Raw genomic sequence first — 17,079 nt, 5'->3', positions numbered from 1 at the left:
ACCTGTTTAGTGGGACTGTCACACAGAACACACACCTGTTTAGTGGGTGTGTCACACAGAACACATACCTGTTTATTGCGCATTTCACACAAAGTGCACACCTGTTTAATGGGTGTGTCACACAGAACATACACCTGCTTAGTGGGCGTGTCTCACAGAACACACACCTGTTTAGTGGGACTGTCACACAGAGCACCCACCTGCTTAGTGGGTGTGTCACACAAAGCACACACCTGTGTAGTGGGACTGTCACACAGAACACACACCTGCTTAGTGGGTGTGTCACACAGAGCACACACCTGCTTAGTGGGTGTGTCACACAGAACACACACCTGTTTAGTGGGTGTGTCACACAGAGCACACACCTGTTTAGTGGGTGTGTCACACAAAGCACACACCTGTTTAGTGGGACTGTCACACAGAACACACACCTGCTTAGTGGGTGTGTCACACAGAGCACACACCTGTTTAGTGGGTGTGTCACACAGAACACACCTGTTTAGTGGGTGTGTCACACAGAGCACACACCTGCTTAGTGGGTGTGTCACACAGAGCACACACCTGTTCAGTGGGTGTGTCACACAAAGCACACACCTGTTTAGTGGGACTGTCACACAGAACACACACCTGTTTAGTGGGTGTGTCACACAGAGCACACACCTGTTTAGTGGGTGTGTCACACAAAGCACACACCTGTTTAGAGGGACTGTCACACAGAACACACACCTGTTTAGTGGGACTGTCACACAGAACACACACCTGTTTATTGTGCGTTTCACACAAAGCACACACTTGTTTAGTGGTTGTGTCTCACAGAGCACACACCTGTTTAGTGGGACTGTCACAGAGAACACACACCTGTTTAGTGGGTGTGTCACACAGAACACATACCTGTTTATTGCGCATTTCACACAAAGCGCACACCTGTTTAATGGGTGTGTCACACAGAACAAACACCTGTTTAGTGGGTGTGTCACACAGAACATACACCTGCTTAGTGGGCGTGTCTCACAGAACACACACCTGTTTAGTGGGACTGTCACACAGAACACATACCTGTTTAGTGGGACTGTCACACAGAGCACACACCTGTTAGTGGGTGTGTCACACAGAGCACACACCTGCTTAGTGGATGTGTCACACAGAGCACCCACCTGCTTAGTGTTTGTGTCACACAGAGCACACACCTGTTTAGTGGGTGTGTCACACAAAGCACACACCTGTTTAGTGGGACTGTCACACAGAACACACACCTGCTTAGTGGGTGTGTGACACAAAGCACACACCTGTTTAGTGGGACTGTCACACAAAGCACACACCTGTTTAGTGTGTGTGTCACACAGAGCACACACCTGTTTAGTGGGACTGTCACACAGAGCACACACCTGTTTAGTGGGTGTGTCACACAAAGCACACACCTGTTTAGTGGGACTGTCACACAGAACACACACCTGCTTAGTGGGCGTGTCACACAGAACACACACCTGTTTAGTGGGTGTGTCACACAGAGCACATACCTGTTTAGTGGGTGTGTCACACAAAGCACACACCTGTTTAGTGGGACTGTCACACAGAACACACACCTGCTTAGTGGGTGTGTCACACAGAGCACACACCTGTTTAGTGGGTGTGTCACACAGAACACACACCTGTTTAGTGGGTGTGTCACACAGAACACACACGTTTCTATGTGCACAGTGATAGAATTGCAGAACTTTGAAGATGATTAAAATGTAAAGATAAAATACATATACTAAAGATGGCTAAAAACAGATTTTATACAACCCGACTGTGGTACAGGTCTTGCTTTTGTAGTTTAGACAGTATCAGTGCATCATTCTTGCCTCGTGCATTTAAAGAAAAGAGCACTAATTGAATCTGAAACTGGCACATCTGTTTCTGCCTTTAGCTGCAGTCACTGATTCCCCCTGTAACCACAGCATTAAACATTTAGACCTTGTCCTTTTTCCCATGGGGAAAGGCAGGGGGTTGGGGGGATGGGGGTGGTGTCGCAATGGGAATATTTTGTAAAAATCTGTAACGACAAAGGACCTGGACTCAAGAATTTCAAGTAGAGATGTGCAAACCGGAGCAGAACAGTAACTGGGGATGGTCACATATTTGGACTTTAAAATGCAGTCTGTGAAATCCATCAGGAGTGAGGTGTGCTCTGGGAGAGAACGTTTACACCACCACATTCCACATTTTAAAATCCTTCAGTCCATCTCAGGGATGGAGCAGAGTAACCCAGAAGCCTAACTTCACTTCTGGCATGGTATGTATGTGGTTCACGCAGCGGTTTTCTCAGCCTCAACTGTTTGTGCTCAGAACCGCTGCATAACATGAGGCTGATTTGAGGAAAGGGCGCATTTGGGGTTAAGTGTGTATATTCGTGTATGCACATGGCTGCACCTCGGGTTAAATCAAACACCCCACTTTCCTTCCAAGTCAATCCCATTTCCTCACGCACACAAATGCACGGTCCCGCCGTAGATGTGAACTTGCTGTGCGTACACAGGCACACTCGCAGGTACATTAGAGGGTAATCTTGGTAACGTGTCTGTCCTTGGCTGTGAAAACACACCATCCTTCCAGGGATTTGACAGACTGTCAAGTTATCACTGGCTGCCTGCTCTGAGTGCCTGATTGTCTGGAGGCAACCAGTCCCACTGATTAAAGGTCAAAGATCAAAGGCACTCATTAAAAAATCAGCCAGTTTCAGAGTGAAATGGACGACTTCTAAATTACTGTGTACCTTTGAGAGACACTTATTAAATAACTGCATTGTGGTAAATATTTTAATACAACAGCGAGACACTGTGAATGTTTTGTAGCATGGCAGTACCAGTTCTCAATATATTAAGGCCATTTTCTTTAATGTGGTCCAATATATTCATGTTTGCTATCGATTATTGTTGTTATTCATTGGTTTTCATTTATATCTACTGGATTTTAGAGGCGTGGGCACCAAATGGAGCAATAAAGCTTCGAGTAATTGATTTGAAGTGGATGTACACTTACAACCCGCTTTGGAAACCTGTCACCTATTCTCGATATATGACATCAACAGTGGATTTCCTCAGTGGTCTGTGTATGAAAGCTGGCTATTACCATGCAAAAAAAAACCCCAACAAAAACAATAAAAAAAACAAACAAACTGGACAGTACTGTCTCAGAACTACTACTTGTACTAGTCAGAGGGTTCATACCTAATATAAGTTAACGTTAGGTAATTGAATTGCTAGGTATTTTTGGCTAATGTTAGTTAGCTTTGCTACAATTTCAGGCAAAATTTAGAAACTAGCTAACAATAGTCTTCATCTATAGACAGTTAACAGTCTAATTTGGAAGCTCCAAAGGTAAGAAAGTGTACTAAAGAAGCTAGATACCTACAACTTTAACCTACAATGGTATCCTTTAGCTTCCTACATTAGCCACTGCAAGGCAGGCACACAAGACATTCAACTATAAAGTTAAGAAATGGTATAGCCCGCTTTAGAGTTGTCTGAAACAATATTAAATGTATCATATATATATATATAATTATTTTGAACCCTCCAAACCATTGTTTTAACCTCTTTTGAGTGTGTGTGTGTGTGTGTGTGTGTGTGTGTGTGTGTGTGTGTGTGTGTGTGTGTGTGTGTGTGTGTGTGTGTGTGTGTGTGTGTGTGTGTGTGTGTGTGTGTGTGTGTGTGTTTGGGGAGGGGGGTTCAAAGTGTCAAAGTTTCAGTTACTCCCTATAATTTGAACCATGCTACTGCCAAATGTGACATATCACTTAAGATATATATAACTATCTTTTAAAATAAAAGCAAGATTGCATCCCTTATAATGTAGTGTCCTAAACCAACAACAGCCATTTTTTCTGTGGCCAAGAGAGGGCAGAATACTTCCAAATGAAGCCAACATTAGCAAATTCAGAAAACACAAATACAAATAAATAAATAAATAATAAAGTGAGTGCAGTAATATATTTTATTCCTGCTTCTCAAATGGCCACCACTGAGGATACAGACTCTGTCGTCACTCTATGTGTGTAATTTCAAGCTGATGTGAGTGACAGGTAAAAAACATTAGTAGTTTTTGACATTTGACCCTTTGGTTGAAGCTAAATACACCCCAAGGCAATCTGACCTCCTTTCACTTACACACAGCCGAGCCTAACGTTAACTCTAGTCTTCAGCCTGAGTCACATTATGTTTCCCAGCTTCCACTGCATCAGTGAAACTTCATTTCCATATCGGCAGCCTTCTCGCACTTTAATATCTACAGTTGTTTGTTCTGCAGTGTTGCTTTTGAGTAGTCAATGTCATGTGATGTTGGTGTTATTTTGATTCCTGAACTAAATGTGTTTGCTTCTTCAACCTTTTTTTTTCATTTCCAAATGATAGCTATTAAATGCCAAAATGCACTACTGTGCAAAAAATAATGAAGATACAATTAAAATATATGACAATATTTCACCTTCACAGGTTTTTTTAAAGGCATTCTCCAGCAATTTCTATCACTGGAAGCCATGATTGGTTTGGTTTGTGTTCACCTGCCAGTAGATTAATTAAATCAGTTACTTTTAATTTTACAAATGAAATTTGTAACCTTTTAATTCATTAATCAAAACAACAACATCAACAACAACAACAACAAGAATAATGGATGGGTTAAATGCAGTAATCACATTTCATTGTGCAGGGAACATGTTCCTTTGTGCATATGACAATAAAATTCTTTTGAATCCTTAAAAAAAAAACAACAACAACAAAACAGAAAATAGTTACATGTAACTTTTGGAAGATGAATGTTTGGACAGTTTTTTTCTTGACCCACTGATGAATAAAACAAGTTATGAAAAATAGTATGGTGCCTGAAGCTTTTGCAATTATAACCAAGAACAAAAATATTGCTTTTTGTTGGAACTGAACTGTTATGATACATAAGGGATGTGGTTTTATGTCAATAAGGAGCACTTCAGATTCCATATTTGTGTGAGACGTTTTGATGGACATGTATAGAGAAGGCCAGATGGAGTTGGGTTTTGTTTTGGGTTTTTTTGTTGTTTTTTTGTTTTGGCTAATATGAAAAAGAGGCAGCTGATACCACCTCTTGTCAATCACATGACTTGGGGGAAATCTGCCTGACTTGCAGTGATGCCTCTAATCCAACCACTTTTTTTTTTAGTAACGAGTAATCTAACACGTTAATCTTTCCAAATCAGTAATCAGATTAAAGTTACTTCTCCAAGTCACTGTGCGTTACTATTATTTTTGCATTGTGGGTCGATAGCAGCATTAAACTTGGTCTGTGGGCAGGAGGTCGGGGTTCGACTGCACTGCCCACTTTAAGCGAGCTGTGAGCTTTCATCCGCGGTTTTCTGCAGCAGCTACGACTCGTCACCTCTTAAAGCAGGGTGACAACAGCACACCTGCACTGAGCTTTACAAAGACATTTTTATGCTTTTTTTCTCCTTTATTTAGAATTCTGAGCTGAGCTGTTCCGTATCTACTTGCTAAAAACAGCTGATCCTCCGCGACGCGTCAACAACTAACACTATTTTCCACTCAAATGCACCTAAACTCTCTTTCTGAGGACCACATGATGTGAAAACACAACAAAACATTCTTACCTGTAAATCTGGTCATGTTTTCTGCATAAATAAATGTTATCCATTCTTTGTGCTCAAACGCCAAAGCAGGGGCGAATCCAGATGGAATGGGGGCGTGGGGCAGGGATGTGCCCCCCTCCCCCACAACACCTCTAGATTAAAGGTCCAGTTTTGAAGCCTTTTTTTTACTACAACTACTAATACTACTTATAACAATAATAATTTCGACAATTAAAATGTTTAGAGAGAATTTAAATGTTAGAAAAATGTTAAAAAAGAATTTAACAGTTATATTTATAAACAATGTAGGTTAGAAATTGCAGGTTTTACTGTTACAGTGCTGTCAACAGTTAAATATGAGGTCAAGAAAGAGGTCTTTATTTTACTTTTTATAAAACAAGTATTTATTTTCGCTGAAGTCAAGAAAAGGTGACTATAAAGTGAGTTTTGGCAAAACAAGTATCATTGTCATGTTGAGGTGGCAGAGGGTTGTTGTCGGCAGCTGGGGAAAGTAACTAAAAAGTAACTAGTAATCTAACAGTTACTTTTACAATTGAGTAATCAGTAAAGTAACTAAGTTACTTTTTCAAGGAGTAATCAGTAATCAGTAATTGGATTACTTTTTCAAAGTAACTGTGGCAACACTGCTGACTTGCACCATCTAACAAGAAGATGGATCCAAATTGGGAAACAATAGACTTTTACTTTTAAAAAACTTTTAAGAAACTTTTAAAAACTCGAATATATGAAGCTCTAAAATATCTGTGACTCCAATATGATCTGATTCATTTCCAGCCTTTGAGAACACATCTGAGAAACAGCCAAATATAACCACAAAAAACAAACAAAAAAAAACAGCCCAAAATATGTCACACACTGTGTACATGTCACAGCCTATATAACCACATGAGGATAAGAATAAAACTCACAATATACACCCAGTGCTGCTGGAGGAAAGCACAGATCATTGTCAAGGACAAATATCACTCAGCTCATTCTCTGTTTCAGTGGATAGATTCAGGCTACAGCCTGAGACACTGCAGGCCAGTGAGCGTTATTGCTCACAGGAATCATCTCCACAGCAGCTTCTTTCTAGCCGCTGTCAGACTACTGGCACAGGACATCAAAGAGGGAAGGAAGTACCTCATTCTAACCTAAAACCAGCGTGTGCAATAAAATCTGACATATCGTAAATTTACTATGTGCAACACTGCATAGACTAAACGTGCAATATTTAACAATACGTTTGCAATGATGGGCCAAACTGCAAATGCATCCTTGCAAGGAACTAGCTACTCTGTTTTTTTCAAATCAGAGTTGGTTTGCACATATATCTATACGACGTATATTGTGTTTATTCTACTTTTGTGGGTTTTTTGTGGTTATTTTACTTTTGTGTTTTCTGTATTCTGGTTTGTGTCTTTTTCAGAATTCCAATGTGCTTATACTTAAATGTGCTAGTGCAAATGGAAAATAAACTTTATTTTTATTCTTATTAACTGTCTTCAAGTTATGTTAATGTTTGAGAGACGCACTGCCTGAATGCATCTCTGTATCGCATTTTGACTTTATTGGTGATGGGGGACTGAATAGCAATATTTGCATATTTCCATTTAGATTTATTTGATGTTTTTGACACACTGATACTGTCTAAAATCTTGACATGAGAGTAAAAAGAGCAAAAGATGCTGTTCAAGCTTGTGATCTTCACACTGTCCTTCCTGTCATGTGTGTCATGTCTCTAATGACACCGACTGGAGCGTGCTGTGGCTCCAGCAGTCCTCTCGTAACGCTGATCAAACATCTCTGGCTCCTTTGAACAGTGCGACTTTACTACGTTGCTAATGACACACCGCGTGTGCGTGGCGCACTTCCGTCAGCCAATCTGAGTAATGACAGACGGCACTGGTGCTGCACGTGTTGAGACAGTGGCTCTGCCACCCATGAGCTTCCTCCTCCTGCACGTGTGCCCATCTTACTGTGCAACGTTTATATACCAGGGTCTCTGTTTTGCACTGAATCTGTACAGTGTCGAAATATGTGACCTCGAGCATGGCACACGCTCTACGCACATTCTCCATTACGTGTGTGTGTGTGTGTGTGTGTGTGTGTGTGTGTGTGTGTGTGTGTGTGTGTGTGTGTGTGTGTGTGTGTGTGTGTGCGTGCGCACATGCTGAGGTACTGTGCTTGAGGAATGAACAAAACTGTTATTACAGTGGAATGAAAAAGAAAGGGAGAAATGGAGTGGGGGCAAGGAGGAAAGAAAAACTAAACAGATTCTTATTTTCATGTTAATACTCTGGAAGCATGAAGCCAGAATAAATTTGACAGCAGACTGACTCCAAATTAGGAAGAAATGAAGGTAGCAAAAAAAAAAAAAAAAAAAAAATTGTTTTTACAGCTTTGCCTTGTTTTCTGACTCAGTAATACTGCTTAAGGCCATGAAGACAGTAAGAGCAACAGCAATCTGATATTTGGCACAACTGACCTTGACCTTCACCCTAATGACTAAACTCTCACTGACCTTGACAGTTCTGGAATCCACCTAAGTGTGTGTCACATTTTGCCAAAATCTGATTCCTTCACCTTTGCCAAAATCAAATATTTGACAGCAATTTTGGGCCCAACCTTCACTGACATATCAAGTTTGGTAGAAATCAGCAAAATAACCTGGGAGGAGTAAGCCAACAAACAGAAAGGAAGACATGACCTTGACCCAAATGAGTGCCCTTTGGCAAATTTGACCTTGTTGGACAATCCTGGACATGTGTACCAAGTTTGAAGCAAATTGGAGTGAATAAAAAAATAAACATTTTTACTTTTGACCCCAGTGACAAGTGTGACAAGTTTCACCTCACCTGGGAAATTACAGATCCACATCCATTTGTGTGCCATGTTTGGTGTTAATTGGAGTGAAGGAAAAAAACTTTAATTTTGACCCTTGTCCCAATAATATTGATGCCAATAATTGACCTTTGGCAAATTAGATGTTGCCTGCGCAATTCCAGAACACACCCTTTGTAGACATCGGAGTGAAAGAATATTAATTTTGACCTTTGACCCCAATGACATTAATTTTTGTCAAAAAAAAAACCCTTTTAGGGGATATTTGGGGGCAACCTCCATGCATGTAGCAAGTTTGGTGGAAATTGGTGAAGCACCTCACCTCAAAGAAGTACAATTTTACACACACACACACACACGTTTCTCAAATTATAGTATGATGCTGAGAGAATGGTTCACCATCACTCTCACTTCTGGTCTGCATATTGATGTTACTAATGGTGTTTTTTTTCCAATGCATGGTACCTACTCAACTTGACTCACCTCTACCTAACTTTTTTGCTTTTCCATTGGCCAAACCTGATATCTCGCACCTGGCCCTTGTTCCTGTTTTTGGTATCAGTTCTGTTGTGGTTCAAAGAAAGCTGAGGTGATGCCAACATGTGTTGTGAAAACACCGGCAATTACTGATTGGTCAGAGAGAACAGTCAATACCACAGTGTTATAATTGTTTGGAGACAAAAGACATTCTAAACAAACCTGAATTTGTTTTCTATTAGCCAAGCAGAAGGGAGTCTAACGGTGGACTCCCAGTCACTTCAGCTCTGCCCACACTCAACATCGCACAGGAAAAATGTGACATGCACTCTGTCCTCACCTCCTGATATTTCAAAGTGATTCTTTCCATACTTGTGCCAGTCTGCATCACGCTGCTTTGACGCATGTATCACTGCCTATCAGAGGACCCTGTTGAAGGAGTTGTCTGTTTTTATGTTGCTCTATTCATGTGAATGCACAATTTCTTTGATATCACTGCATCTCAGGATTGAGATTTGCCCAAAACATGTCACCTTGTCAATAAATCTGTATTTTGTAAACTTTGCAATTAATCCACAGCTCATCTGCGTGCTGAACTGTAGGGGACAATCAATACGAATCTAAGCTATTCATGGATTAGTGTGTGTCCCGCTCTTCTTCTTTCGATGACATCACTGCAGTTTCATGAGGCATTGCTATGATGCATTAGGGATACTACAATCGGCAGTGGAAGAAGACGCACCTCCTAACAAACATGATTAGAATTAAGTAGAGTTGATTTGAGAAGGTACTATGCAGCAGAAAAGAGCCACAATATATATTTACCACTGAAGGCCAGTAAGAGTTTGATTGAATGCTGGTGCGTTTACATTTTTTAAAGTGTGGGCTGTGGCACGAATGTTTGACAGGCAGACTAAACATAAAGATAACTCACTGTACTTTCTTCTTTTACTTTCCTACTCTTCATCTTATTTTCACTCCTCCTTGAGTGCCGTAAATCCCAAAAGAAAGGACACAACAGCATTCCACTGGAACTCGTCCTTATACCCCCTTCTCCTGGCTGATGAGTTTACCAGAGAAGAGGAGGAACCCAGTGCAGAAGAACATGGAGAAAATAGTGGAAGGGTTCAATGAAATGTGGAGGTCAAGGGAGGGCCAAAAGGAGAGACATTTAGAGGATAGTTGAAGAACTTGGATTGTAAACTGGCATTGTAGCCAAAAAGAAAAACATGGAGTTTTTACCAGGGTACTGGTTGCTGTCTAGGTCCTGGCCTCCTCTAAGAGTAAATCCGTATCCAGGCAAAATGCCTCTTGGGGTCCATGTTGCTCTCAGCTCTTGGCTTAACATCAGGCCGTATGTAGTCACATGTTTGTTCCCGTTGTAGATCAACACTCTGCCGAAACGGTCTTCTCCTCCAAATGGACAGCCAATTGCCACGTCTAAAGGATGACACAAAAGGGTGGTTTAGATATCAGCTCAGTTAAAGCCCCTTTGGGACAGAAGCAAAAAAAAAAAAAAAAAAAAAAAACATGAAGGTAGAAGGGATGGAAAACAGCTTGGCGATGGAGCATGTCAACATGTTTTTTTACCGCTTTGCTTTCATCTGTCCATCCGATAGCTATACCTGCTTATCCTGTTGAAGGTCTCAGGGGTCTATCACAGTACACAGTGGGAGAGAGGGATGGAACACCTACACCACAACACCAACTAACACAGAGCTATCACACATTTTTCACAATACAAAAAGTGGCACATGCATCGTGAGGCTGAGAGTAGGTCATAATATCCAACCCAGTCTCACGACATGTTGTGATTCAGCAGCACAAAATATACATTAATCTATTGGTTCGTCATATTGTCACAAAAAGTGTAAAAGTTTCGTCATGGGAGCACAAATTTATTCTAATTCATTCTGTGACGGGTGCACATAATTAAACGTGCAGCGGGGGGTTGGGTGGTTATGGTTAGAGTTAGGGGAAGGAGTAGGGTTAGGTGATGGTTAAGGTTAGGGTTGGGGTAGGGTTAGGGTTAGTAATAGTGAGTTAAAAAAAAACCCCGTCACGAAAATTTGAATCATTTCATGACGGAACGATGAAAAAAAACGTGAGACTGGGCTGTAACATCAGCTATGTAGGGTATCGCACTGGGGGTCCTGTCGTAGAGCATACTGAGCCTACATGTGGGCCAGTGGCGGCTGGTAAAAAACAGTCTTGGTGGGGCTGCTGTGCCAATAGATTCCCTTGCCTTGTCCAGTACAGGCATTCAAGTGAACAGTCAGAAAATTACTACAATTCCACAATAATCATTTCATGTCCTTCCCAAAATCAGCAGTTTTACAGATAAAGTTAACCATTTACAGCTGTATTAGGTCCCATTTCTACTTTGGAAAGGAACAGTATCAAATACAACACTCAAGTTCTTGAGCAAAGAACATTTCACCATTTGACACCAATTACACACATACACTCAACAAAAATATAAACGCAACACTTTTGGTTTTGCTCCCATTTTGTATGAGATGAACTCAAAGATCTAAAACTTTTTCCACATACACAATATCACCATTTCCCTCAAATATTGTTCACAAACCAGTCTAAATCTGTGATAGTGAGCACTTCTCCTTTGCTGAGATAATCCATCCCACCTCACAGGTGTGCCATATCAAGATGCTGATTAGACACCATGATTAGTGCACAGGTGTGCCTTAGACTGCCCTCAATAAAAGGCCACTCTGAAAGGTGCAGTTTTATCACACAGCACAATGCCACAGATGTCGCAAGATTTGAGGGAGCGTGCAATTGGCATACTGACAGCAGGAATGTTAACCAGAGCTGTTGCTCGTGTATTGAATGTTCATTTCTCTACCATAAGCCGTCTCCAAAGACGTTTCAGAGAATTTGGCAGTACATCCAACCAGCCTCACAACCGCAGACCACGTGTAACCACACCAGCCCAGGACCTCCACATCCAGCATGTTCACCTCCAAGATCGTCTGAGACCAGCCACTCGGACAGCTGCTGAAACAATCGGTTTGCATAACCAAAGAATTTCTGCACAAACTGTCAGAAACCGTCTCAGGGAAGCTCGTCTGCATGCTCGTCGTCCTCATCGGGGTCTCAACCTGACTCCAGTTTGTCGTCGTAACCGACTTGAGTGGGCAAATGCTCACATTCGCTGCCGTTTGGCACGTTGGAGAGGTGTTCTCTTCACGGATGAATCCCGGTTCACACTGTTCAGGGCAGATGGCAGACAGCGTGTGTGGCGTTGTGTGGGTGAGCGGTTTTCTGATGTCAATGTTGTGGATCGAGTGGCCCATGGTGGCGGTGGGGTTATGGTATGGGCAGGTGTCTGTTATGGACGAAGAACACAGGTGCATTTTATTGATGGCATTTTTTTAAATGCACAGAGATACCGTGACGAGATCCTGAGGCCCATTGTTGTGCCATACATCCAAGAACATCACCTCATGTTGCAGCAGGATAATGCACGGCCCCATGTTGCAAGGATCTGTACACAATTCTTGGAAGCTGAAAATGTCCCAGTTCTTGCATGGCCGGCATACTCACCGGACATGTCACCCATTGAGCATGTTTGGGATGCTCTGGACCGGCGTATATGACAGCGTGTACCAGTTCCTGCCAATATCCAGCAACTTCGCACAGCCATTGAAGAGGAGTGGACCAACATTCCACAGGCCACAATTGACAACCTGATCAACTCTATGCGAAGGAGATGTGTTGCACTGCATGAGGCAAATGCTGGTCACACCAGATACTGACTGGTATCCCCCCCAAATAAAACAAAACTGCACCTTTCAGAGTGGCCTTTTATTGTGGGCAGTCTAAGGCACACCTGTGCACTAATCATGGTGTCTAATCAGCATCTTGATATGGCACACCTGTGAGGTGGGATGGATTATCTCAGCAAAGAAGAAGTGCTCACTATCACAGATTTAGGCTGGTTTGTGAACAATATTTGAGGGAAATGGTGATATTGTGTATGTGGAAAAAGTTTTAGGTCTTTGAGTTCATCTCATACAAAATGGGAGCAAAACCAAAAGTGTTGCGTTTATATTTTTGTTGAGTGTAGTACACCAATCTGTACTGAACTGCCATTATCTTCAGACAAACAGATCCTGGGGTTCACAATGACACCGACCTTAACAAAATAGAAAATATCACCAAATTTACACTCTTTCAAAATATGGAAAAATTCTTCAATTGACAAAAGAACATTATGTACATACAACAATGTTCACACCACCTTCAGAGTGAGAGAGAGAAAATGTTTGTGTGTGTGTGTGTGTGTGTGTGTGTGTGTGTGTGAGTGAGCGAGAGAGAGAGAAAATGTGTGTGTGTGTGTGTGTGTGAGTGAGTGAGAGAGAGAGAGAGAGAATGTTTGTGTGTGTGTGTGTGTGTGAGAGAGAGAGAGAGAGAGAGAAAGTGTTCGTGTGTGAGAGAGACAGAGAGAGAGAGTGTGTGTGAGAGTGAGAGAGAGAGTGTGTGAGTGTGAGAGAGTGTGAGAGAGAGAGAGTGGTGTGAGAGAGAGAGTGTGAGAGAGAGAGTGTGTGAGAGAGAGAGAGAGAGTGTGTGTGTGTGTGTGTGAGAGAGAGAGAGCAAGAGAAAATTAAGGTAACATTTTGCATGAACATTACTGAGTGGAATGGAGGCAAACTAAAGAAGCTTGAAAAACTTAAATTAAATAACTTGACTAACTAATAACACCAAAACCTTTAAATTAAATTGGTTAAAATTAATTAACAGTGTAGAGGACAAAGCAAATTAAGTTTACAAAACCATTTAATTAAATGCGTTGTTAAACTTGGGTTTGTCTTACTATAAGTGTCTTGTGTGTACTCAGTGGCTGAGTTAGAATTTCTTTAAAAAAATGTAAATTTCTATTTAGGGTTTTGTTTTGTTTTTAAACTGAGCAAATAATTTGTTTTAGAGTGTGGAATACTCCAAAGAATATTTCACTTCTGTGAACTCATAACGTGTAAAGTGAAATCAAAATACCAGCATGGCTGCAGCTTTGAACATTGTTACAAACAGCCCCGGCCTCCCCTATTACCATTATAACTGGTCTGCTGTCCCAATAAAGATCACAGCTTTGACCCCCTAAAACAAACAAAAAAAAACATCACTCATTCGTTTTATCTTAAATTTTCATCCTTGTTTCCACACCAGGAGCAACATTCGGGAATAAATCCGAGCAGCTCGTCAGCTCACCTGAGCTGAAGTGGATCCAGAGGAGTCAGTCTGCAGCTGGCAGAGGTGGATGCGCTCCTTTCCACCCCGCAGTAAAGAGCGCAGATCAGCAGCCTCCGTGACGTGTGCACGCTGAAAGTGTGAATGAAGCCTGACACGGTTTATGTCGAGTCAGACAAACTCTCCTCCAACCGGGATGTGCAATTGTCATTAAACCACGAGAAAGATCTGATGTGTGCACCTCCATGCGCCTCCAAAAGGATCCCCGCCAAAATTTGGTGTCATTGATTTGATGTTTTGTCCCGTTTTAAACCTCCGAAGAGTTCTTCAACTTACTCCAGCAAAACACACGGAGACAAAATAAAAATAAATAAATATAACCCAAACGTCGTCGTCACCATCATCTCTTCCTGACTGACTGACTGACAGCAGCAGCTGCAGCGTCACGTATATCACTGACTGTAGCAATCTAACGTTCCCGCATTTTTGTAGCAAGGGCTAAAATTCCGGCGCCCCAAAGCCATTAATTTTGGCAATGTTGATTTGCCAAATATTTATTAATTTTCCCTAGCAACTACATACAATTGGTTATTTCGCTGCACTTCAAGGGCGCTTTGAATGATCGCCCAAGACGAGGAATGATACGTTCTCTGCTTCTGTCGGTGGAAATGCACTGTTGAATGAGAGTCAGTTGGAGGAAGTGTTGTTTTAATCATTCATATTACATGTACATACTATTAAGTAAAACTGACATTGATAATACTTTTTAAATATATATTATGACTTTTCCCCTCCACATCTAGGAGGGCAGCGCCCGAGCGCCCCCTATGGGCCAGCCGCCACTGATGTGGGCAATACAGGACAAAAACATAATCAGTGCATTGTGAGGCTGAAAGTGGGTCATGACAGCAAGTAAATGTAATTTTCATTTTTTTGAAGATAACCACAGCCACCAAAGCAATTGTGGCTCATGTAGGCCCAATGCGGGCTGAAATATTACCAACCCACACATGGCTACTCCAAGAGATGAATGTGTGCCACTTTGCAGAGTCCAGATGGAGCCACTAAAAGGCACCCTTCAGTGTGGATTGAGACAACTTTATTGTGATTTGGCACTATATAAATGAAAATTAAATAAATTGGATTTGGTGTGGGCTGCCCCATACTGGTCACAGAGAGTAGGGCTGAATAGACCCAGTGTGGAGCCGAGTGGAGTAACTCCATGGAGTTAACTGTAGATGAAATTAGCCCAACATTGGGCATCACCTTTTGGACCCCACTGTAGTTTTTCATTTTTGCACCAATAGTGAGCTCAGTGTTGGCTGCCAAAGGGGTCCCCATTTCAGGCCACAGTGGGCCCCATTGACCCCACATAGCATAATTTGCTGGTATCATCTCCATAAAGTTAAATTACATTTAATCATGACCCACTTTCTGCCTCATAATGCACTTGTGATGTTTGCTGCTCACATGTAGGCCCCAACAAAGAGCTGCTAACCTACTTACAAAGAATAAAAATTGGGGATCGAATGGAAAAAAGTGCTGTCCGAAAGCACACTGATGTACATTTTCTGTGGGAAAGATAAACTTTGCACTACCCATATAAAACTGATATGGAGCCTGAAGGGGGAATGATGTTACGTAGTGCCTATATGGGTTACTGTCTGTGCGACTTTGCCATCACTGCCAACAGTAACCCCAGAGTGAGCCTGTGTGACATGTTTGTTGGCAGAAAGCCTGTAGCTATGGGACCATTCCTCATATCAGAGACTCTTTCTATTTTCGCTCACTCATTAGCAGATGAATTACCAGTCTTGGCATATAAGGTTACTATTAAAAGTGTTCTGGACTCTTTTATAACTACAAGCAGTTCCAGAGTTCTTCAGTTTCCTGTTGCTGAACACAACTCCAGGTATTAATCCTGAAATTGTCCAGCTGAGTTCTTTGACAGTACTCGTTTGGAAACCAAGCTTCAGAGCTCTGGCCCGTGTTGGCCAGAACCAGCACCAAGTGAGTTTCAAAAGGATGCGGGAAAGTTAACTGCAGCAAAAACAAAATCAGGTATTTTATTCCTTTTTATTTTTTAATTTATAGTAGAATTCTGCTTATAAAAAGATTGTTTTTCAATACCAAGCCATGGAAAGTTGCTGGTTCACTGTCATTTTATCAAAGAGTACAAGCCACACCCACACTTTGTGACTTACCTCGTTACTATTTTATAGGAAACTGCCTTGCTTGCAGTTCGAATTAGAAACTCCTCACAACTGGTCTGAAAACACATTCCAATTTAACTCATAAAATACTGACCAAGGTGTGTAAGCTCAGATCGCCATGTTGAAATCAACCTGTATGTGAAGGCTCTCTTTGCTTTGAACAACTATAGGCATGCACATAACTGGTACTCATGGTGCTTGTGCATGGTAAAAATAAATGATGTGCAGCAGAAAACACAAGGAAAGTGCTTCATAAGAGGGAAGCAATGACAGATTGTAGGAAAAGTGTTTCCCTCTGCTGTGCATCAATGATGTTTAGCACACACGAACACGATGAGTACCAGTTATGTGCACCCCTACAAACAAACCATCAAGACCTGCTGGGTGGAATGAGAATGTCTGTTGCACACACTGAACAATAAGAGCCCAGTGGCCAAAAAACACTGTTAAAACAGTGTTGTCCAAGATGGAAAAGAATCAAAGCTTTTGGGTCATAGTCCAGCAAAATGAGCAGCAGTTCCATGTCAGTCATGATATAATGATACCGCCGCACTGTCTGGAAAGATTATTAGCCAATAGGAACATCCAGTTACTGAAAAAAAAAATCACTGAACCAGCTGTGTTCAACAGTCAAATGACCGCTGTGTTTTTGGAAAAGATATTATGCGTAATTGTATTTTGCACTAAAACCAACAACAACAACAAAAAACAAGAAACCAAGAAATTCTTCAATCATAC

At 41.6% G+C, this 17,079-nt stretch overlaps 1 protein-coding gene across 1 annotated transcript in view; it reads right to left on the bottom strand.

Moving 5' to 3' along the window:
- The window catches only part of itga8 (integrin, alpha 8), a 169,115-nt gene that overhangs the window by 73,440 nt on the left and 78,596 nt on the right, over window positions 1-17,079 (bottom strand). The window contains exon 13 of the mRNA XM_034174930.1: window positions 10,163-10,360. Within this exon, the coding sequence (XP_034030821.1) occupies window positions 10,163-10,360 (198 nt within the window). The remainder of the gene's footprint in view (window positions 1-10,162; window positions 10,361-17,079) is intronic.

This window comes from Thalassophryne amazonica, chromosome 7 (genome assembly GCF_902500255.1).
Source record: "Thalassophryne amazonica chromosome 7, fThaAma1.1, whole genome shotgun sequence".
NCBI lineage: Eukaryota > Metazoa > Chordata > Actinopteri > Batrachoidiformes > Batrachoididae > Thalassophryne > Thalassophryne amazonica.
This window is presented reverse-complemented; position numbering and strand designations above follow the sequence as displayed.